Below are 24,356 nucleotides of genomic sequence, written 5' to 3'. Positions count from 1 at the left end.
GGGAAGGCATTGCATTTACATGCTGAGTTTGGCTTCGAGACTGGCCACATTTGAGTAACACGGAGGCTGTCAGGAGGGAACTCCTAGGCACAGTGCTGCTCTAGGCCTTGTTCTTATTTCAGGTGTATAGGCTCACAAGCATAGTCATTAGTATCAGGGGCTCACTTTTGACCCTCATTCCTTCCTGGTCCTTACCGTTGCACCTGGGGGACTGCCGCTGCTCCCCTAGGGACCACAACAGAGCATCCCCCTCTCCCCCCGGCCAGGAACCCAGTACCCCCCCAGCTGCTGTTTTTAATTGTTTCCACTATGAGTATATTGTAATTGTTTTCTTGGGCTTTGTTCTTCCAGAGATATTTTAGGTATATACAAGAAAAAAATCATATTTCATTTTTTTCTTCTCCTTTACACAAATGCTAGTGTACTATACAGTGTATTTTGTGCCTCCTGTTTTTTCATTTGGATAACTTTCCTCATCACACTTCACAGTCACTAAAGTGGCTGCAGACTATTTCACTCAATGGATATACCAAATTTAATTAACCATTCCTCTACTAAGGGATGCTTAATTTTTCTTTCAGAGTTTTGCTATTATGAATAACCCTTTAATGAATTACCATGCATGAGTGGTCTTTGGACTATATGCAAAGATATCTGTATAAGTATGCTAGAAGTGGAATTACTAGGTCAAAGAGTAAAAGTTTGTTATTTTGGTAGATATTGCCATTCCTTTGTATCTCATTTTAGTTTTAATTTGCATTTCCTCAATGCTATTGCTATTAAACATCTTTTTGTGTTCTTTTTCGCTATTGTATATATTCTTTAGTAGAATGTCTTTTCAAATCGTTTGGCCATTTTAAAATTGAATTGTCTTCTTATTGAGTTGTAAGAATTCTTTAATATTCTGGATAAACATCCGTTATATGATATGTAATTTGTTAATACATTTTCCCAGTCTGTGGCTCGTTTCCATTTTCTTATTGATGTCTTTTGAAGTTTATTGCTGGTTTTCAATCATTTTGTAATAATGTGCTTTTTGTAGTTTTCATATTTATTCCTCTTGAGCTTCTTGGATCTGTGGGTTTATAATTTTTATCAGATTTGGAAAATTCCTTAAAATTTTTTTTCTTAGAAACCACCTGAATGTTTCCTTCAGGGATTTCACTTAAAAGGAGTCCCCAGTTGAACTACAGCTTACTGATGCTCTGTTGATTTCTTTATTCATTCTTTTTTTTCTTTTATGTTTCATTTTAAATAGTTTCTATTGTGCTTTGAGTTCACAGACCTTACCTTATGCAGGTGTCTATTCTGCCATTAAGCCCATCCAATGTATTTTCATCTCAGCCATTGTGTTTTTCATTTATAAAAGTTTGGTTTGGGTCATCTGTATCTTCTTTTTCTCTACTTAACATGCTTAATCTTTCCTCTACTTCAGGGGCTGGCATACTTGGTCCGTGGGCCAAATCCTGCCCATGGCCTGTTTTTTTTATGGGCCTCGAGGTAAGAATATATATATTTTTTAATTTTTAAAAAGTGGTTAAAAAAAAGAATATGTGGCAAAGATGTATGTGGCCTGCAATGCCTAAAATATTATTGGCATCCCAGCCTCTACTCTAAATACAAGGTAACAATAAAGGAGTTAAAAGCCAGTGATACACCGAGGGTCATGATAGCAATGATAAAACCCAAACTTGGCTTATCACCTAATTTTGCTCAAATGTCCCATAATAAAAGTCTAGCATTATACTCCTTTATTATAAAGTCCAGCTTTCATTAAAAATTATGAAACAAAAAAAAGCAGGAAAAACAATGCAGTCCCAAGGGACAGAGCTATCAATAGAACCAGATTCAGGTATAAAATCTCTAGTGAAAAAGGTGGACAACATGCTTGAACAGATTGGGGACTTCACCAGGGAGATGGAAGCTTTAAGAAAGAATTAAATGGAAATGCTAAAACAAAAACAGCAAAAGCAACAGATGAGTAATGCCTTTGATGAGCATATCGGTAGACTCAACAATGCTGAAGAAAGAATGAGTGATCTCGAAAATAGATCAATAGAAATTCCTCAAACTGAAATGCAAAGAGAAGAAAACACAACAGAACATTTAAAATCTGTAGAAAAATATAACCATGTGACCTATGTTACTAAAATCCTAGAAGAGAAACAGAATGAGGCCGAAGAAATACTTGACAAAATAATGACCATGAATTTCGCAAAAATAACAAAAGAGATAAAAATCACAGATTTTAAAAACCTCGGCAACAAGAAGGATAATTTCTCTTTCCCTCTTCCTCTCTATTTTTCACACACATACATACCCCAAGCACCCAGATGCAACACATTCATTACTCTGAAAATGGTAGAGAGAAAATATTCAAGGCAACCAGAGAAAAACACAAGTGAAGAAGAATAAGGTAAGTACAGAAGACATGTCCTTAGAAACTATGCAAGCCAGAACACAATGAAGTAGCATCTTTAAAGTACTGAAAGAGAAAAATGTTAACCATTTGTATTAGTCAGCCAAAGGGGTGCTGATGCAAAATACCAGAAATCGGTTGGTTTTTATAAAGGTTATTTATTTGGGGTAGAAGTTTAGTTACCAGGCCATAAAGCATTACTTTCCCCACCAAAGTCTTTTGTTTTAGAGCAAGATGGTTGCTGATGTCTGCCAGGGTTCAGGCTTCCTGGGTTCCTCTCTTCTTGGGGTTCATTTCTCTCTGGGCTCAGCCCCTCTGTTTTCTCCATAAGGTCAGCTATAGACTATGAGGCTCTCTAGGCTCTGCTTCTCTCCACAGGGTCAGCTTGTAGACTATGAGGCTTTCTAAGGCTCTGCCTTTCTCCACAAGGCCAGTGGTAGACTATCAGGCAACCGGCTCTGCCTCTCTCCTCGGGGCTTCTGCCATGTCCAAGGAGCTGTCTCTATTGTTGTTCTTCTGTGTGTTTACTTCCTGGGCTCCAACTCAAAACTCCAGCATCAAAAAACTCCAATTCTGTCCTTCACCATGTCTTTTATCTGTGAGTTCCCACCCACCAAGGGGCAAGGGCTCAACACCATACTGACATGGCCCAGTCGAAGCCCAATTATAATTTAATCACACCCAGGTACAGAGCAGTTTACAAACAATCCAATATCTATTTTTGGAACTCATAAACCATATCAAACTGCTACACCATCAATTCATGAAATATCTTTCAAAAAGAAGGAGAAAAAAGATGTTTGAAGGCCAACAAAAACTAGGAAAATTCATTACCAGAAGACTGGAGCCACAAAAGATGTATAAAAGAGGTTTTCAAGCAGCACATATATGATAGCAGACAGAAATTTAGGTCTGTTCAAAGAAATGAGGTAAGCTGAAAATGGTAAAAAGTTGATGAATATAAAATTCTGATTTTTGTGTTTCTAATCACTGTTTAAAGATAATTGACAATCTGAAGCAGGGATTAGTAAAACTTTTTTAAAGCCATAAGGCTTGTGGACCATGGAGTCTCTGTCAGAACTACTCATATCTGCTCTTGTTAGTACCAAAGGAATTATAGATGATATTTAAATGAATGGACGTAGTGTGTTCCAGTAAAACTTTAAAAATTCTGAAAACCATCTCATTGACTTATATTTTCTAAACCCCAAGTTCAAAGCAAAAATTGTAGTGAAATATTGTTCATTTATAGCATATTTAAAAGTGAAATGTATGACAAAAGGATCAAAATTTTTTAAAGTAGCTAAAGCAGATTTTGAAGTTAAATATTATAAATCCTAGGTAACCACTAAAAATATTTAATACAGAGGGGAAATAATGAGCCAGAATGGAGATAAAGTGGAATCACTAAAAATAGTACAAAATAAGGTAGAAGAAGAGGTCAAATGGAACAATGAGGTTATAAAACAAATAGAAATCATTAGGATGACAGGTTTTAATATAACCATATCAAAAATTACATCAAATGGAAATGGTCTAAACTCATTAAAAAGGATAGAAAAGCAAACTCCAACTATGTCCCATATACAAGAAAAAAATAAAAAAAGTATATGAAATATATATACACATACATATTTGTGTGTATCCCTTCTGTTTCTTGATATAAGCAAATACAAGTAATATTCATACCTTTATATATATTAATCTCTTTTTTGGGGGGAGGGGATGCTAAACACATTTTTTCCTACCCTGCCTTTGTTAACTTAATGTTTATCTTGGAGATACTTCACAGTTCTATGTAGTCATACTCCAGTTTCCTTTTTTCAGCTCATAGCATTCTATTGTGTAGAATTTACCGTGCCCTCTGTTGATATTTGGATTGTTGCCAGTCTTTTGTTATTACAAACAGTGCTCTAATACATCTTTTTGCTAACACATACATTGTTTTGTATTTTTGCCAATAGACTTTTGGATAGACTCTTAGAATTTGGGTCAAAGAATTAATAGATAAGTAATTTTGCTCAATATTTACAAAATGTCCTCATAAGACTTGTACCATTTTGTGGCTTCATCAGTTTTATTTTGTCAACCTTTTGATTGTTTGCTAATATAACAGATGAGAAATGGAATCTCAGTTTAGCTTTAATTTGCATTTTTTATTGTAAAGGTGAACACCTTTTCTTTGTCTCTTTAGACAAGACTCATTTTCCGTGAACTATGTTATATCTCAAGCCCATTTTTCTCTATTAGAATTTTTCTTCTCAATTTTCCTAAGTACTTTATATAGTAGGTATATTAACCCCTTTCTGTGATGTGACTGATGTCATTTGCAAATGTATATTTTGTCATTTATTTCTTTGTTTTGCTTATGGTGTTTATATTCTTAATATTTTTACCATGTAGAAGATTTTTAATGTAATTAAAATGTATCATATTCTCCTTTTGCTTTGCTTCTGATTTTTTAATCATAGTGAAGAAAACTTTTTATACACTTAGGTTTTGTGTGATTTTTAAATTTCAATTATTTCATGTTTTATATTTAAATTTGTAACCCATTTTGAATTTTTTCTCATATTTGGAAAACAGAATGAATTCGATTTTGGTTTTTCCATACAGCTATCTACTATGAATAAATCCATTTCCCCTTACCATATACTAAAACTCTCCATGCAGTTGGGTTTATTTTTTAATTTCCCACTTGGTTTCATTAAATATTCATGTGCCAATACCATGCTGGTTTAATTACAGAGTCTCTCCAAGATGTTTTAATATTAGCTAGTCTGTTTTTTTTTAAAGATTTATTTATGTTTGTTTATTTCTCACTGCCCCGCCCCTGTCATTGTGTGCTTTCTGTGTCTATTCATTGTGTGTTTTTCTGTGTCTACTTGTCTTCTCTTTAGGTGGCACTGGGAACCAAACCTGGGACCTTCCGGAGTGGGAGAAGGTGCTCAATCTCTTGTGCCACCTCAGTTCTCTGGGCTGCTGCAATTCTTATTGTCTCTTCTCTGTATCTCTTTTTATTGTATCATCTTGCTGTGCCAGCTCTCCACTCAGGCCAGCAGTCTGCATGGGCCTGTTCTCTGCTCAGGCTAGCTCGCCATATGGGCCAGCTTGCCTTCACCTCCGGCCCTGGGAAGCAAACCCTAGATCTGCCATATGGTAGATGGGAGCCCAGTTGCTTGAGCCACATCCATTTCCCTAGCCTACTCTGTTTTTATTACTCTTGTTGTTTCATGGTTTGTCTTGATTTTCAATTTTGTACATAACGTGTCTACTTCTAGAAAAAAGTTGAAGTACCTTTTATGGTGTGTAAATTTATAAATGAGTTAGGGAGAACTTATTTCTTCAACTGAAGTGTATAATTTATTTGCTCTTTACATTCTTCCACTCCAAGGAAACTGGAATACTAATGCTGAAACCTCCCCTTCCCACTTACATGCTATTAGGTCAAGTATTTTGGTTCTACTTTTTTAGCCCAGAAGTGATTTTTGCTTCCTGCTGTCAATTTTTTTAAACCTATATATTTACTAATGTGCATCTTAGATCTTACTTGTAGGATCATTTTTCTTCTGCCTGAAATACACCCTGTAGACTTTTCTTAAAGAGGTCTGTTGGTGGGAAACACTGCTTGTGTGAAAGTACCTTTATTCATTCTTCTGAAAAAGATTTTGCTTGATAGAAAATATCAAGGATATTATTCTAGTAGCTCTTGGCTTTCCCGTTGCTATTGGAAAATTAGTTGACAATTTAATCCCCTATTTCTTTGTATAAAATCTGTTTTGTTTTTGTTTTTTCCTGGTTGTTTATACATTGCTTTTTGTACTTATAGTTTACTATGTGTAGCTGGATATAGATTTCATTTATCTTGTTTGGGATTTTCTGGGCTTTCTGAATCTGTGAATTGGTATCTTTATCAATAATGTTTAATATTCTTAGTTGTCTCTGTCCCATTTTCTGTCTTTCTTTTGGAACTGTGATTAAACTTTTACATTCTATTTTCTGTCTTAACTCTTGCTTTTATTTTCCATTTCTTTCTCTTCACTGCATTCTGGATAATCTTTTCACATCTTCCAGTTCACCAGTATTTTTTCAGTGGTCTCTAATCTGCCATTAAATCTGTCCTTAAACTTTTAATTTCAAAGATTTTTTTTTTAAAGTGTTGAAGTTTACTATTTATCTTTTCCATACTTTTTTAATACTCAAGCTATATTTTAACATTTTGTATTCTGAGTCTCCTTTTGGTATATAAAGTCCTTGTGGACTGTTTCTTTGGCTCTTGCTCATGGTGCCATGTTTATTTGTTGTAGTTTTTATTGTTATTATCTTTGTTTTTATTTTCATTGTGAATTTGTATTTTCTGGGAATAAAATTTAGGTAAATTTTTTTCTCTTTTTCTACCTGGTTCCAAGTTAAAATATACAGCTTTCCCTACAGTTGAAATGTAGTGAGATGGGTGGGAAGAGTATTGGTATAGCTTTTTGAATTCTCAGTCAAGGCAATATCCAGCTGTAGATTGTTTTTACAGAGAGAGTCCTTAAGAGTACCCACTCTGTCATACTGTATATATAAATATACATATATTTATACATATACAAATATACATATATATATACACACACATATATAAATATAAATATAATGTAAAGTTTATCAGTTAGTGTGTGTGTGTATGAGCAAACCTGGAACCTTTTCTTTCCTCACTAAGGGCATGTTGTTGAGGAAAATATTTTGAAGATGAATGCATTGGAATGCTTGAGTACATCAAAGTAAATATTCTTTGTTTATCTTAAATAGTATTAAGTATAGATTACTGTATGATAGAGAAGATTTGGTGTTAATAAATGTAGAAGGAATTCTTAAGAATTGAGTGTTTCAAGTAAAGCATAGGTAATAAAATACTGTTCCATTCTTATTTGATTCATGTAGAGTAGACGTAATTTTCTTTGACTTAAGTTGGCAAGTGGATTTCTTGTATTTGGACAGTGAAGTATCATAATTTAGTGGAATTTTCTCCTATGATAGATGGAATGTACAAATACATGTTCTTGGATTTGATATACTCCATTGGCCTGAAAAGAATAGCAGTTCTGGTTATAACTACCAAACAATACATCTATGTATGCCTGTGTATTTTAAGGATGTCTGGTGCCTTATTACTATTTGTAATATGTGGGAAAATGTGGTCTGAATTCCAAGCATCCAAATTGCAGGATATAGTTTGTTTCATAAGTAGAGTAACACTCTAGATATTTAAGCTTGCATAGCTAATAATGGAATATACTAATTGATGAAAGGTAAATAATTATGATTAAATGTGATTTTTTAAAATTCTAAAGTGATACTGTTTATAAAGTATTTGCATCACTAAATAATTTTTGTTTTTATGTAAAGCGTTTTGTTTAGGTAATTCTATCTTGAATAATTATTTCAGTTTAGGTAAATTATGGGACAATTCATAATTTGGATTAATACTCTTTATAAATCAGTTAGTGTATCAACATTATATAAAACAGTAAAAACCAATATAAATATGATACAATAATATTTTGGAAGGAGGCCTTCTGATTAATTTATTCAGATATTTACAAAATCTTCATGATTTAAGTTGGTGTCTTATATTTCTACAGAAATGACACACTGCATAACTGAGAACAAATCTTTGAACAGATTGTACTTCCTCTTATATTATTGAAGGAAGCTTGGATGACAACGTTAATTATGTTAGGCTATATTATTATCAGAAACTACCTATAGCACTTAGTAAGCACTGGGGATTGTTACATGCATTAATGCATTTAATCCTCACAGCTACCCTAGGAAGTAAGTATTGTTATTATCCCTATTATATAAGTAAACTGAAGCATAGAGCTATTAAGTAACTTGCTCAGGGTCATACACCTAGTAAGTGGTAGAACGGAGATTCACATCAGTGGTTCACAAAGTTTTTTGGTAAAAAGCCAGTTAAGTCTGTGGCCTATAAAGTCTGTGTTGCAACTCAGTTCTGCCATTGTCTTGTAAAAGCAAAGACAATATGTAAACAAAGGGGTGTGGCTGTGTTAAGATAATATTTTATTGACACTGATATTTGAATTTCATGTGATTTTCCTGTGTCAGGAAATGTTATTCTGTTTTTATTTTGTTTAATTTGACCATTTAAAATGTGAAAATCACTCCTATTTTCTGGGCTGCACAAGACAGATATTGGGGTGGACTTGGACTGTGGGTGGTAGTTTACCAGTCCTTCCCTATATATATTGGGCTATTCTTTTTTCCTATTTTTGATTCATTTACCCTGCATCCTGTAGCATTTTCTTCCATGAGGACAAGATGATCTAATCAACTTGATTTCTAAACATTTAGTTGGTCCTTTACACTCATTTCAACTAGTCAATAGGAAATAGAACAGGTTTCAAACATGAAGAAGTTTCTACTTCTATGTAGAATCCAGATCGTTCCCTAGTGATATCAGTCCTTTTTTTTTTCTTTAATGGCATAAATATTTGTTGACTTCCCTGAACCTTCCCTTAAGATAGAGCTGGCTAAACCATGATGTTGTACCTTTGTTTACTCATTGCTCATTTTGCATATATATATATTTCATTTAAATATCACTGTCATGGAGTTGAAACAGTTTTCCTGTTTTTTAAGAGCACAGAGAAATCTATATTTAATCTGAAATATCACAATTTTTAAATATTGGCACCTAGTTACAGATTTTAAAATAATATTTTATTCATATATAACAAGTGTGTCTGCTGAAGGTCTCTGCTCCACATGGTACAGTTGAAACAGCACTTTGTAAAGTCTGTAAGTAGTGGAATAACTTCAGTGTTTTAGGAAGATAATGGAAGCTGTGTTGAACTTGTAGGATTTCAAGTCAGTGGTGGAATAGCAAGACTGGAGTCAAGAAGGATCCATTAGAAATTGAAAAATGAGATAGGTGTGAATTAATGCTTTGTTAATAGGGATAGAGAAGATCACAGAAATACATTTGATGGGACTTTCTTCATCCTTACAGACTGATAGTAAAATAAATAAATGCAAAAGTGTTAATAGTAAAAAATAACTTCCTTTTATCCCAGACCTGTAGTTCCCCTAAAAGAGGCAGCTACTTTTACCAGTTTTTTTTGGTATATCCGTCTAGACCAGGGGTTCTTAACAAGGAGTCCATGAGCTTGAATTGAAATTCAGTCTTGTGGGGATGTATTGATGGGGGTGTGATAATATTTATTAAATAATACACAGTATAGTATGGACTTAGTAAGGGGTTTGTGATTTTCACCTGACTGGCAAAGGGAGGGGGAAAAAAAGGTGTAAGAACCCCTTTCCTGCTCCAGATATAGTATGACAATAAACAAACTTTATGTAGTGGTATGTGTCAATACACCCCTTTTACCCTAACCCTAATCCTGACAGTTTTGTGATAATTCTCTAACTTATTTGTATGTGTGTGTGCCAATTTTATTCATCCCTTTTGTTCTTCTGGAAAAAAAAAAGAATTTGGATTTACCTTTGGTCCCGTAGTGCTAGGAGGACGTTGGATTATGTGCCTAATTTAGATGATCCCTGACACCTAAAGCTACCATTTTTGTTACCTTGCATACCATTGAATTTTAGTGCATTGTGAATACTGGTAGGCATGAGTACTGTTTTAACTGTTTCATTCTGTAGTTCCAGAACTTCATTGTATTTATTTGTATTTTCCTTGGAGACACTTCTTTTAAAATTTTGCTGAAATCATAACATTTTCTGAATGAATCCTCAATGAGGAATCCATCCTTGGAGATACTTCTTTTAAAATTTTGCTGAAATCATAACATTTTCTGAATGAATCCTCGATGAGGAATACAGTTGTTGTTTTTTTAAAAAAACAAATGTTTCTGTTTGTATTGCAAAGGTATTATCTCCTGAAAATCTTTTAAATTGGGGCAAAAACTCAAAGAGGCAAAGAAAGTTATCATTCATGTATTCTTTCTAGGAGTTTCTTTGAATTGCTGCTGTTCTTTGGAAGAGATGAGTTTTATGAAGAGCCCTTAAAGGATATTCTTGGATCATTCCAGGTAAAACAGCTTACTACACATTTTGTCTACATTTAAAAGACCTTTATTCTCTTCTTAAAAATAGTATATTGGTTATTTATAGGTTATAAGTTTTTATGGTTACTGAAGTAACAATGCTTAGGATCCTATTATACTGGCAGGGGAAAAAAGCTCTGAAAATTAAATTTTAGCCATATTTCTAAGCAATTCATAACCAAGATCCTAAATCCACATTTGCTAGACTATAGATTCCTCAGCACACTGGGCAAATACTCTTTTTATTGCTATAAGCTTTGGTCTAAAACCCCATGTAGAACTAACCTGTGGTAAAAAAGGATTCTTGACTAGACTAGAAACAGGACAGTCCTGTTAGGAGTGGGATAATCAAGGTAAGGCTAGAGTTTGAGGATCCATGCATCATCATTTATTAGATATAAGTAGTGGTATATACTATAATGTAAATGTTGGTTGACAGTTTTGTGGTAATTCTCTAACTTACTGTTTTGTGCCAATTTTTTTCTAAGAGGGCTTTGAATGTAAGACATATTCCAGTTTCAGAGGTGTAAGAAGATGGAAAAAGCATGCTTTTAGAATCAGTGAAATTAGGTAAATCATATTGAACATTCCACTTTATCTATTCTTACATTCAGCAAAAAAAGTAAAAATATTCTCCTGGAGCTTACATTCTAATAATTAGACTCTATATTCAAGTATTTAAAATTTCTTAATTTTCCATTCTATTTTCCCTTTGACACTGATCTTCTTGGAAATCCATTCTTGTACTTTTCTGGGCAAATATTTATTGTGTACTCCCACAAGTGCTAGGTACTAAGCTCTGGAAAACAATAGTAAACAAAACAGAAAAACCCTGCTATCATAGAACTTACATTATACTGTAGGGACAGAAATCAAAACTCTATGAGAGTATTTTAGAAAGTGATAAATGCCAAGAGAAAAATAAAGCAGAGCGATAAGGAGTGCTAGCATGGTGGTGTTGGGGAAGGAGATTTTAGTTTTAAATGGGGTGGTTAGGAAATGCCTTACAGAGATGTCAGTGGGAACTGACAGTGAGAACCATTAAAGTATTTGGAGTAGATGAGAAACGTATTTGACTTCCATTTTTAAATGTGTGAAAATATAACATTTGTGAAGGGATATATCTTCTGTTTTTTTTCCTCTTGCAAGCAGGGTTTCCCACAATTTTCAAAATAATTCGTGAAAGAGTTAATGCGATTTACACCCTTTTCTGCTTTCTGCTCTATCTTCTGAATATCTCTAATCCTGGCCAGGTTTGTGTGTGTGTGTGTGTTTGTGTATTTTTTAATCTCTTTTCCATTTCTGCCAATTTGTTGCTGTGAGTTCCTCCTTATTTAAAATTCCTTGAACCTCTCCCTCTTAACCTTCTAGGTGAGGTTTTTTACCTTTTGTTCCCATTTTAGCTTTACTTGGGTAATGCTCCATTTTCTGCGTTGAGCTACTGCTGTTGGTGCTTCCCAAGTCTGTGCCCTTAGGGACTGGGAAGGGCCAATGTGTAGTCCATCATGTATATCTCCCTAAAAATTTGCATTTGCTCAGCTTTTGCATGTTCCCATATTTTGACTGACCTTTGATACTCAATGAGCATCCCACTGGCATATTTTGAAATATTTTTTTAATACTGTGATATTTTTCTAGGGAAGCAAACCCTGTTTGCCCAAGTGGTTCATTTCTTTCGTACAGGTTCAGCTTTAACCATTTTAAGATGATACACACAATGCTGTTCGTATTCTAATGGACATGAAATTTACCTGGGCATCTTATTAAATGAAGATTATGATTCATTAGTTTTGGGCTGAGGCCTGAGAGTGTGCCCTTCTAACAAGTTCCCAGGTAGTGCTGATGGTGCTGGTCCCTGGACTGCACTCTGAGTAGCAAGGGACCAGCATTCTTTCGTGGATTTGAGTGAATGTCCTTTTATCTCCCCCATTTTTCAACTGTGAATATGTCCGCAGCTTCTGCCACTCATCAGTGGTTTTGTTGGGCAGGTAATATAATTTCAGTGTCATTTTCCTCATTTGTAAAATGAGGACAATAATTGTACCTGCTGCACAGGATCATTGTGAGGGTTAAACCAGTACAGGTATCATTCCTAATAGAGTAATAACACTCTTCTTAAGGCAGGCAGTATAGCCTGGCTAGTAAAGGTATAGGCTCTGAAATCAGATTGCTTGGATTTCTGTGTTTACAAAAAAGACAAAAACCTAGCACTTAACCTTATTCTATTCTTCCATGAATTTCTGATCTCCTACAATCTGAGCTGTTCAGGTAGAAATTCTTAAGTCTTCTTATCCAATATTATTTTAGCTCTGCTGTATTCCTGAAGTAAACTTCATTCTTAGAGCCAAATGTTCCATTCACTAGATTCTAAAATCTTTCTTAGCCCTGGCTTCTGACAATTTTTCTTTTTCAACATAAGAAAATGACACATTTCTTATATAATGGGCTTGCCCTGTTACTGTTTGTTTTTTTTTAATCTGTTCATTTGGTTGAATGCAGATTCTTGGTTCCTAAATCCTTTAATTTAATTAAGACTTCTAGATTCCCCATGAAATGTCAAAAATAAAGTAAAATGAGGAAAAATGTTTTTATGAATGCTGGAAACTTGGAAAAATTTATTTTGCCAAGCACTCAATGATGAAACCAAATTGAAGGATGGGTCAAACAATACTTGATTGACTAAATGTGATAAAATTGGAAAGTACATACGATACATACTTTCCAGTGATATCTGATAGTAAGTCTCCTTCTTCCCAACAGCTTGTAAAAGGGCCAGAGGAAGTAGATAATTGGCATTTGCTCATTATTGTTAGTGCTTCCCAAATGTGCTCCAGGTATGCAGCCAAGGCCACAGAGTGGGAATCCTCGTGTGACTGTTATACTTACATAAAAATGGGATGTATGGCTCTGCATTACAGCAGTCCTTCCATTTAAAAAATGGGGACATGACCCAAACAAATGCAATGGTAAGAAAGTCTTATAAAGAGGTGTGGTTATTTCCCATTATAGCTTCCTCTTTACTCCCTTATGGGCCATTGATGTAACAAACTAGTAAATAAAAACTCTTCCCTTCTCTGTTTGTTTGGGCTTGAAAGATTCAACAGGGATGTATTCAGCCTCTAACACAATTGCATTCTGTTCCAGACTATAAGTTGGCCAACGAGAATTAACATCAATTATTACCTGTTAAATGGAAAGATAGTTTTTAAAAAAGAAAAAAGGATTGGTTATGTTCTTGTTGAGATTTACTTTAAGGTTTCTTCAATGAAACAAAATGTGGAGAAAGGACAACCCCAAACAATGTATGGAGGTGAAATACTGTATTTAGATATACCTACTAAATTAAAAATACAGTAGATACAATTAACAGCAGATTAGCTCCAGTAAAAACCAAGTTAGTGAAAGAAACAAGCTCCAGAAATTATTTTTTGACTCATAAGTAAAAGATGAGACAAATAATGAGAAAAATTCTAGGCTGTGGAGGAAAATAGGAATTCTAGAAAAAGAATATAGGTAGAGTAGAAACAATAATGTAAGAAATAAGGGGACAGTGTAGTTCTTCTAAACTGAGGAAGGACATAGGTATTGTGTAAGATTAAAAGAAAGCCAGTTATATGCAGCTATATCTAGTTACAGTTATCAATTTTGGGGGATTAAAAAAAAGTTTCTTCAAATGCAGGACTGATGTAGAACAAACAAATTTCCAACAAAAGGAAAAATAAAACCAGGCTGGCAGTTAACTTTTCCTCCACAGTAACAAAGGCCAGGATATAAACAATGTCTGTGGAGTTTTTCAAGGAAAAATATTATAATTTGATAATACAGCAGCCAAACTCTAGTTCATGAGGGCAAAATAAATAAATAGACCAAGTACACACAAAACAAATTGACTGCCTGTCTTTTAGTTGTTGAATAAAACAAATACTCAAAAACTATTCTAGCTGATGTAGAAATGATCAAAGCACTTAAGAATAAGGTTGTCATATTAGGACTGAGTTGTGGAAACAAGTAAATATTAATAAACGGTTGTTAATGTGGTTATTCTGGAAATTCTAGTAATTGCAGCAACAATTCTGGAAAAAAATACAAGTGAAAAAAGCGTACATACAGTAATCTGGAACTAAATTTTCTGATTATTGAAATTTCTTGATTGGATGGAGGTAAAGAAGATAAAGGAAGAGTCAAGTATGTTCTTAGGCATCTATGTTGAAGCAGCCTGCAGGGAGTGCAGGATATAGCAAAGATAGTTCCATTCTGGACACACTTGAGTTTTATGTATCTTTTAAACATTGAAGTACAGATACCCAATAGATGGTTAGATTCATGGGTCTATATCTGTATTTTCATTGTTTGTTGGTTTTTGTTTTTTTTTTTTAACCAAGAGCAAGTCTTATTTATAATTAAAGGGAAAACAGATGTTACAAAACAGTTTTCAATTAGAAAAAGAGATCTTGGGGTGGTGATCAGAATTCTAATCAGTAATCTAAAAGTCTTATTACTTGCTAGAGCTCTGCAGGTTTTTAAATGACAACTCCCTTTCCCCATCCCTTGGGGTCATTATACAGGAATATCTTGGAGGTATTGTAGGTTCAGTTCCAGACCACGAAATGAAGTGAATATCTCAATAAAGCAAGTCACACAAATGTTTTTGTTTTCCAGTGCACGTAAAAGCTATGTTTACTCTGTACTGTTGTCTATTAAGTGTTTAATAGTATTATGTCTTTTTAAAAAAATGTCCACACCTTAATTGAAATGTGACTCAGAGACTCAAAGTGAGCATGTGCTGTTGGAAAAATGGCACAGATTTGCTTGATGCAGGGTTGCCACAAACCTTTAATTTGTAAAAACAGAAACAACCCCACAGTATTTGTGAAGCACAATAAAATGAAGTACAATAAATAAAACAAGGTATGCTTGTATAAGTCACAAAGACTCTTTCTATTCAGACTAGATGTGGATCTTCATGAGCCTTTCTTTACCTGGAACTTGACCCTGTTTTTTTTCTGCCTTGGCCTTCTTTGGGCTGAATAGGGAAAAGGAGTTGGAAGAGGTGGGAGATAAACTACCTCCCAAGCAGGAGGAAGCCCAAGGCTGTCTTACTGCAGGAGTATCATAGGAGAAGAACAAAAAATAATCTAAAGTGAAAGAGGCAAAAGAGATGAATTTGTTGTTTGTTTTTTTTGGGGGGTGATATGTCCACCCACTTTGACTGGGGCAAGTGTTGTCCAAGAAGTTAAGCATGTGTAGTCACATAAACCAGCAAACCTACCAGTTTTTATTATTTTTAGCTAATAAGTTTTGAACTATTGACTTTCCATTAAAATCTTCTTCACATCTGGACTATGGCCTATCCCTAGAGTATTTGGAATAAATTTCCCAAAACTTAATTTGGAAAAGTTCTAGTCTTGGCATTAAAAACAACCTCTGTAATATTGACTATAAGGCTTTTAAAGAATACAGACATATATGCTTAATAGCAAAGCATTTTGTTAGGAGCAGTTTCAGAATTGTGTTAATGTATTTTCTCCTGAAATAGAAGTTCTATCTTGTCTCTGCTCAACTCCATATGGTTATTTTTCCCCAACATTGTCAAAGCACTAACCCCAGCCCCATTCTGTGATTTAATAGTTTCTCTCACCAGACTGTTTATATCTGATAGGCAGAGACTGAGTTTCATCCCTTTCTCTCTAATACTACTTTAGTAATCTTAGTCCCTTTGTATTGTTAAAAATTTTTGCCAGCATAAATGAAAGATGAATAAGTCTTTCTATTTGATATCTATCCATTACTTTCTTTTTAAAAATCCCTTTCAGAATGTATAAAAACAACTGAGCATGTTGTCTGAACCGTTTACCTCATATTCCTTTGGCTGTCACTGTGTACAGAGTATTCTACTTTGACAATGTGTAGGAAAAAGGGAAATTGAAGTGTGCGTAATTTTGAGCAAAGTAAAAGGGAAAAGATTCCACTCGTTTTGAAAGAAACATACTTGACAGTGTACCATGTATTTAGCACTGAGAGTGGAAAGGATTAATGTTAAAATTAAAGTTTCAGATTCTTAAACCATATTTTGTGAGGACTGTATTTCATAGATTAATCTTGTTTTGTTTTGTTTAGGAGGTACCAGGTGTCAAACCTGGGACCTCGTACATGGGAAACAGGTGCTTAACCTCTGAGTGCTACACCCAGTCCCCTCATAGATTAATCTTTTTTGAAATGAGTAAAGTTTTGATATTTTTGCATTTGCATTTATCTATTTCAGTTGTTGTGCCTGATTAATAATTCTTGTATGTCACTACTTCAGAAATATTTTCACTTTATATATTTTTTAAAATCTTCTGTTTGAGAAGATGAATACCTTACTTTGATTCAACTGTTGAACTTGTGTAATCACTCTGAAGAGATGTAAGAGCCAGAGTTATTTCAAGCATAAAATGTACAATAAATAAACTTGAGACATTTAAGCTACAAGGGGCAAAGAGCAAGCTTCCAAAATACAGGGCTGTCAGCTTCAATAAGTTGTATATTAAAGGAAATATTGGCCAGTATCTGACACATAGAAATAGCTATCATATCAAGAAAGGGAAAACATTGTGCATTGATAATTAAACACATAAAGTGTCCAATAGAAGGACGACCTTTTTATTCTGAGCATCTTTTTGTGAAGTAATTGTCTTCAAAATCAGTGTTAGAGTAACACTTTGAAACTAGCTCTGAAAGCACATCAGAGTCACTGAGGCATACATTGTTCACTGAAAGCTGATTGTCGAGTTTCCTAATACATAATGACTAGAATTCTCAGCATGTTGGTGCTTGAGGCAGTTTGTTTTTCCAGATAAAATATTAACATCAGAGGGAATTTAAATTGTAAGGAACTGTAGAGAGCATTAAGTCCAATTTTCAAATAAATGATAGAATTGAGGACCAGATTAATTCATTCACCCATTCAACAATATCTGAGATTAAATAACTTTCCCAGTTTGTAGAATTAGCCAGAACTGTGACCTATTCTGTTTACTGACTCCAGTGTTCTTTCTGCTGAATCAGATTTTATATCTTTTTTTTTTTTTTTAAACTGGGGAACCTGTGCTCATATCTTACATAAACCTTGTCTCCTTCAGGTCCTGTGTTCTTACAGATTAGAACAATGACAATAGTGCTTCTCTGGTGGCAGTATTAGTTCCTTTGCATTATTACTTATTTAAAAGTGTTAATAGCAGAGTTATGCTCACATTAGCATGGCAATCACCAACTGGTTTTTAAATTTGATTATGCTCCCAGGTGATTTTGCTGTAGTTATGAATGATTTCCCCTTCAAATAAAACTGTTTGCTAATTTAAGTAACATTTACATTTGTTACCTAAAAATGTATAAAAATGCAATCAGGTTTACTAACAGGGAACATTTGTATTTATTTATTCTTTTTTAAAAAAAGACCTCAAAGGGGTATCTTAAAGAGTTCACAAAGTATAAAACTAGTCATTTTAATAAATCAAATGTATGTATAACTTGCAAGGCATTTCGTAATTTTGAGACTGGGAGTCACTTTAGAATTTTTTAGTCCACTTCTTTTATTTTAAAGATTGGAACTAAGCTCTGGCAGAGTTGAAGTTTACAGAAGCAGAATGAAGGGACATAAGTCTTATTCTCAATCCATTATTCTTTCCAGTATGCCATATATTTCCTAATCTGTTATATGTAATGCTGTAAACGTGTTTGTCGTAATGTATATGGCAAAAGAATGGGTTTAAAGAAATGTTTTATTTGTACTACTATCTTAAGAGCTGCATAGTTACTTGAAAGCTTCTGAAGACTGATGTGGTGGGGGAATGACAGGGGGCGAGTATGAAGAAACTTAATTTGGTTATCTAAGGGACAGCAGTAGATGAAGACCTAGACTAGAGTGGTAGCTGTAGAAATGGTAATAAAGCAGACCAGAATGAGATGTTAAAGAATGTTAAAGAATGTTGGGATGACACTAGGATCATTAGAGGAAGAAGATGAGTTTTATATTTGACCCCAAATACAAACATAAGTAAAAATAGTACTTTAGGAGTCACCAAACTTTTGATTTTACACCCCCACAATTTTATTTTAAAAGTTTGAGCACATAACTCTAATATGTATATTAGATATGTATCTAATATGTATATTAGATAAATCTGTGATTTATGTACATGTACTAATACTATATACATTATGAAAATATTTTAAAAGGATAAAAATATTTTTAATTTAACAGCATAAAATTTTCTTAAAATAGCAGTATGATTGAATATGCAGCTTTATTTTTGAAAAATTTTAAAACTTGCCATATAGTAATACAAAGTCTGTATGTAAGTTCAGTTTACTCTGATGTTTGGTTTTAATATGTCTTAGATGAAAAAGATACCTTTGTTAGATTTAAATGGAAGAATTTATATTAAAATTATAAATATAATACTCAATTTTAAATGTCATCCAGTTATGCAAAGGGTTATTTGAGTACCAAATTTCTGTTGTTCTTGAGGCCAAGCAGTGTTTCCTTGAAGACAAATCATTTTTTAAATGGATTAAAACCTTATTAAAATGCTCAAGTTGAAAAATTTTAAACAGGACAAGGATATAGATATGAGCATTGTGTGTTTTTTGGGGGGGAAAGAGTAATCATATAAAGGATTCAAAATTCTTTTAAATGATTTTCTCCAAACTGACTTTCTTTTGAAAAGTAGTAATTTTTTCATTTTTACATTGTTCCCTTTACATTAAATGGACAAATCCAGAATTTTTTTTTTTCTTCCAAACATATCAGGTAATGCTCCTCAAGAATTTATCACAGAAAAGGTCAGCAAGTTTGGAATAACTGTCTTTCTGTAAAAGAAAAATGCATAATATTCTTAAATTTTACAGCTCTTTCAAGTGCCTTGCCATACAATAGCCAGTGAAGATATGATAGTAAAAATATACCCATGATCATTCTGATCTCAATTAAAAATACAGTATTTTACTATATCTTAAAGACTTTGTTTTTATAAAATTTTTTTTTTTAATTTTTTTTTTAATATTTATTTTTATTTATTTAATTCCCCTCCCCTCCCCCGGTTGTCTGTTTTCTGTGTCTTTTTGCTGCGTCTTGTTTCTTTGTCCGCTTCTGTTGTCGTCAGCGGCACGGGAAATGTGGGCGGGCGGCATTCCTCGGCAGGTTGCTCCCTCCTTCACGCTGGGCGGCTCTCCTTATGGGTGCACTCCGTGCGCGTGGGGCTCCCCTACGCGGGGGACACCCCTGTGTGGTACGGCACTCCTTGCACGCATCAGCACTGTGCATGGGCCAGCTGCACACGGGTCAAGGAGGCCCGGGATTTGAACCGTGGACCTCCCATGTGGTAGATGGACACCCTAACCACTGGGCCAAAGTCTGTTTCCCTGTTTTTATAAAATTAACCACGTTGAAGACCTTTTACATTTTTGCTTCTACTTGCTGCAATAGTTTTGCTTATGAAGGAATTTGATATATGGTACTATATAACTTTATTCTGCACACTTACACAGATTTCCACAAAACCCTATTTTAATTAAAGAAGTTATTTATTATTGAGAGAAAGTATGTCTTCTCTGGAACACCTTTCTTTCCTGGCTCTGTCTGAAGGAAAACAACCTAGTTTTCCTCAACACATATTGAGTAAAATCTTATATGATAAGTACCAGAAGAATGCACTAATAGAGATTTTCAATACTGAATGGAGAAGGTATTACATTTACTATGAATTGAGGTAGCTAGTGGAGGCTTCTCAGGGAAAGTGAGACAGGAAAGATAGATTCAGCTGGGTTTACAGGAAGTTCTAGGAGAAAGGGAGAGATGTGACAAAGGCATAGGTAGAAAAATACAAGTTGAGTTTGAAGGACATGGAAGAGATCAGGCTAGAAAAAGGATCGATGATATGCAATAAGTGAACGAGGTTGGAAAAGCTGTATAGGGCCTGAGTACAGAGGTCTTTAATACCTATTTGAGGCACTGAAACTTTCATACTATGATAAACTGCTGAAGGTTTCAGATCAAGTGTGTTTAAAGGTCAAAATAGCTTCATAGCCATATAGGGTGGCCAACTCTAAAATGGCACCCATCTCCGGGAATAGACATTTTCCTTTTGGAGCAAAATATTAAGACTGCTCCACAGTGGGTCCTGAAAGAAGAGAGAGGGGGAAGGGGGATCTTTTTTCTCCCTATCTTTGGCAGAGACACAAGGTTGGATGAGGAGTATTTGAGAGGATATAGTTGGCACAGTGCAGTGGTTATCAGTGTAGAAGACAGATGACTTCATAATGGGTTAAGTTAATATACAGGTCCCAATCTTAAACATCATTTAAGTAAACATCCTAAAAGAAAACAGTATGTATATACATACTCTCGTAGAGAGAAGTTGTGAATTCCAAAGAGATGTAATTAAAGTGTTTCCTTATTCACTTTGGAGGCTTTTAAATTGAATATCATCCAAAAAAGCCACTCTACTGTTTAGGGAAGAAGAAGCCAAACATTATTTTAAACTATTTATTCTCTTTTATCCTCTGTCTCCAAAAATAAACCAGAATGAAATCTTTATGTCACCTCTCTTTCCCATCCAGAGCCATTTCCCATAGCAGTGGTCTCCAAAATATTGTAGTTAATCCAGGAAGTACACACATAAAAATACTAGAACTTCCATTTACAATTAGTTTTTTTTCCTAACTGCAATTAAAATACGTGTATTTTACTGTATTTGAATTATGCCCCAATAAAGGTGATTTAAAAAACAATAACCAAAAAAAGTAGGCCAAAAAACAAATGATACATTTTCATTAAAAGCACACACCCCAGTGTTTAGCATTTCCTCACTCCCAACATCTGCACATATCACTTTTTTTTCTTAGAAAAAATGAAGTTAATTTTTAATATGAGAATTAACAGGACTACATGTCTATAATATATAATATAAACATTTATTAGGACTGCACACTAAATGTGAGAGGTGCAATCAAGTTTTCCAAAGTTGCCAGTGGGAGTGATTACCAGGGATTTCCCCTAAAAATTCTGATTCAGTGGGTCTGATTTGGGTCATGGGAATCTAGTTTTTAATAACAGGCCCATGTATTCCTTATTTTAATCCAAGTTTAGGAAATAGGCAATACACCTACTTCACCATATCTTCACTTAGAAGGCCTCAGTCCAGTTCCAGTGCTAATAGCTGGATGACTCGTGCCTCATCTACCCTTAGATAGCTAGAAAGATGGATTTTCTAAGAGCTCAGCAGCAGACCTAAGTCTGCTAGTGATAAGAAAATATTTCTCGTGCTCTGATTAGACCAAAAGCCATCTTATAGTACTTGAATTTTAGGGGCGGTAATATATAGAATAATTTGGGAGGGTTTATCTTATGGTTTGAAATTATGATTGTTTACAACAAAAAGCATATTGCCACACATCCGTACTGTGTTCATATATATTTTAAAAAATCATGGCTGATCAATAACTTTATACTTTATACTTTATTTTTTATGACTGCGATAAAATACACAAGTGCATTTTTAGAAACTAATTTTATGTTAAGGTCTTGGGTATCCTAAAATAAAATATTTATTTGAAATGTTGAAAAATACTAGAAGAAATAATAGTAACTATTTATGGAGTGCTTACTGTGTGCCTGGCACTGTCTCTAGCATTTTTCAATACAGTATATTATTTATTTAATCCTCACAACAATCCTGTGAATTAGGTGTTCTTAGTATTCATCTTGTAGAGGAGTTAATTGAAGTAGCACAGGTGTAACTTGCCCGTTGTTTATAGGATTTTTGTTTGCTTGCTTGCTTGTTTTAATTTGTGAATCCTCTAAATAATTTTTAGAAGAAACTTCTTTCCATAACATATTGGTTATTATTTGACTTAATTATTCTTTATCCTGAAACTTGTTTTTTTCTACTGCCTTGTTCTTTTATAAAACAAATAAATCTCCCTTAGGTTATGTGTATTCTAACAAGGAATGCAAAGTGGCATTTAGAAATCACTATTTAGTCTAAAACTAAGCTGGAATGTTCAAATAATGGAGGAATAAGACAATTTAATGAAAGGTGAAGTGTTTATTGCCCCACTTTGCATATGTAGCCCATAGATTCATCTGAGTAAAACTGTGGGAAAATAATACTTTTTATCCTGAAGCTTTACTTTATAACTGCTGTAAGGTTTTAATATTTGAGGGATATTTTGAGCACAGAAAGAAACTCTGGCAATTATTTGTATTTCGATATTTAATTAATAGTCATATTTTTAAGATTATCATTTCAATATCTAGTTTTTCCTTAATCTTTTAAGTTCAACTTAATGCATTTTGTGTTTCTTAATAAATCTCTTCATACCTTCACTAGGCCATTAATGGACAATTATCTTTTAAAATTGCCAAATTCCCTGAAACATTTTAAAAATGAAAATCTACCAAAGTTTATAATAAATCAAAAAAGCAAAATTGGACAAATAATTCTTGTAACTCTAAACCTCATCAATCAGATCTTTAAATTCAGGAAACCAAAGTTCTTCTAAATATTAGACACTGTTTACAAATTTCTGTTATATATTTCATATTATTTTCACAAGTCTAAGATAGCAGATTCTCTAAAACATTTCAAATGTCTTTAAAAAGAACAACAGAAAACGCATAGGAAAATTATCAGTTAATACCCAAGTTATAATAAGCATATCTTTTTCTTAAACCTAATGCAGTGTTCATATCGTAGGTTAGATTCATCTTTTCAACTTTTGATTTCTTTCTCCCAAGACTACAAGTCAACTCACCTAAAAAAAGATTAACCATCTCAAGCTTTTACTACTACAAAGATTATACATTTGGGATCAGGGCAAGGGACCTGCGTCTACCTGCCAAGACCAGAGCCTGCATATTGAGCAGGGATTCCCTGCTCCATTCTTATGGTCAGACTCTTGCCTGCCATGTTCATGGGAACTTTATAAGCCCTTATGTAAATGTAACTGAACATTTAAGTTTCAGTGTTTTGCAATCTGGTTCTTTTCCTAAAAATGATATACCCCTTATTGTTTTTTTGCCCCCTGTGTTACACTTTATCCCTGCTATGATGGGATTTTTCAAGTCCAGTTATGTTCATACTGTGTAGCCTTTGGCATTAAAGCCTATTCATGTACTCTTGGGGTTCTGACACACTGCTTAGGTTAACAGTCGTAACCCATTCTCTTTTATATTAGTAGCTGCCTCATTGACCATCAGTCATTTTATTGAAATGATGATCAAGTTTAGTTTTTAAGCCCTTTAAATTCATATATCCAAAATAATTTTTCTCTCCTAGGAGTGCCAGAATCACCTCCGCAGATATGGAAATGTAAATCTGGAACTGGTGACTCGAATCATTAGAGATGGTGGTCCATGGGAAGATCCAGTGTTGCAAGCAGTTCTTAAAGCCCAGCCAGCATCTCAGGAGATAGGTACTTCAGGAGATTCAAAATCAAAACCAGTATTTGTGAGGAGCAAATACAATTTCATTTTCTAACTAAAGCAGTAATAGTGATTTATTTACTTTTATTTTATAATATTGAATAATGAAATAATGTACATTCACATGAAGTATGCTTAATTTGTTACATAACCAGGCCCAAGATTGATTTTTGCTGTCAGATTAGGGACATTTATTTCTAATTAATGGAAATTTACAAGGAGTTTGTTTTTATCACTTGTTAAATTTTTCAAATCTGTTAAATAGGAGCAGTTTTTTTTTTCCCCCTTTTTGATACTGTTTGTTAATAAAACAAACTGCTTTTCATAAAAGCACTTGGAATCTCTCTTAAATCTGTGAGGGCTGTAATGTTTCCAATTCTGGTCACCATTGCTGCAT

At 33.9% G+C, this 24,356-nt stretch overlaps 1 protein-coding gene across 3 annotated transcripts in view; it reads left to right on the top strand.

Annotated features, from left to right (window-relative positions):
* Window positions 1–24,356, top strand: part of ZNF654 (zinc finger protein 654) — a 365,546-nt gene that overhangs the window by 320,380 nt on the left and 20,810 nt on the right. For all 3 annotated transcript variants that reach the window (XM_058296049.2, XM_058296047.2, XM_071214891.1), the window contains 2 exons: window positions 10,398–10,479; window positions 23,814–23,949. Coding sequence is in view for 1 of the 3 variants with exons in the window: in XM_058296047.2 (XP_058152030.1) it covers window positions 10,398–10,479; window positions 23,814–23,949 (218 nt within the window). In the remaining 2 variants the exon portion in view is untranslated. The remainder of the gene's footprint in view (window positions 1–10,397; window positions 10,480–23,813; window positions 23,950–24,356) is intronic.

Source organism: Dasypus novemcinctus, chromosome 4 (assembly GCF_030445035.2).
Source record: "Dasypus novemcinctus isolate mDasNov1 chromosome 4, mDasNov1.1.hap2, whole genome shotgun sequence".
NCBI classification, from domain to species: Eukaryota; Metazoa; Chordata; class Mammalia; order Cingulata; family Dasypodidae; genus Dasypus; species Dasypus novemcinctus.
The sequence above is the reverse complement of the archived record's forward strand: the minus strand, read 5'-3'. Positions and strand labels throughout refer to the sequence as shown.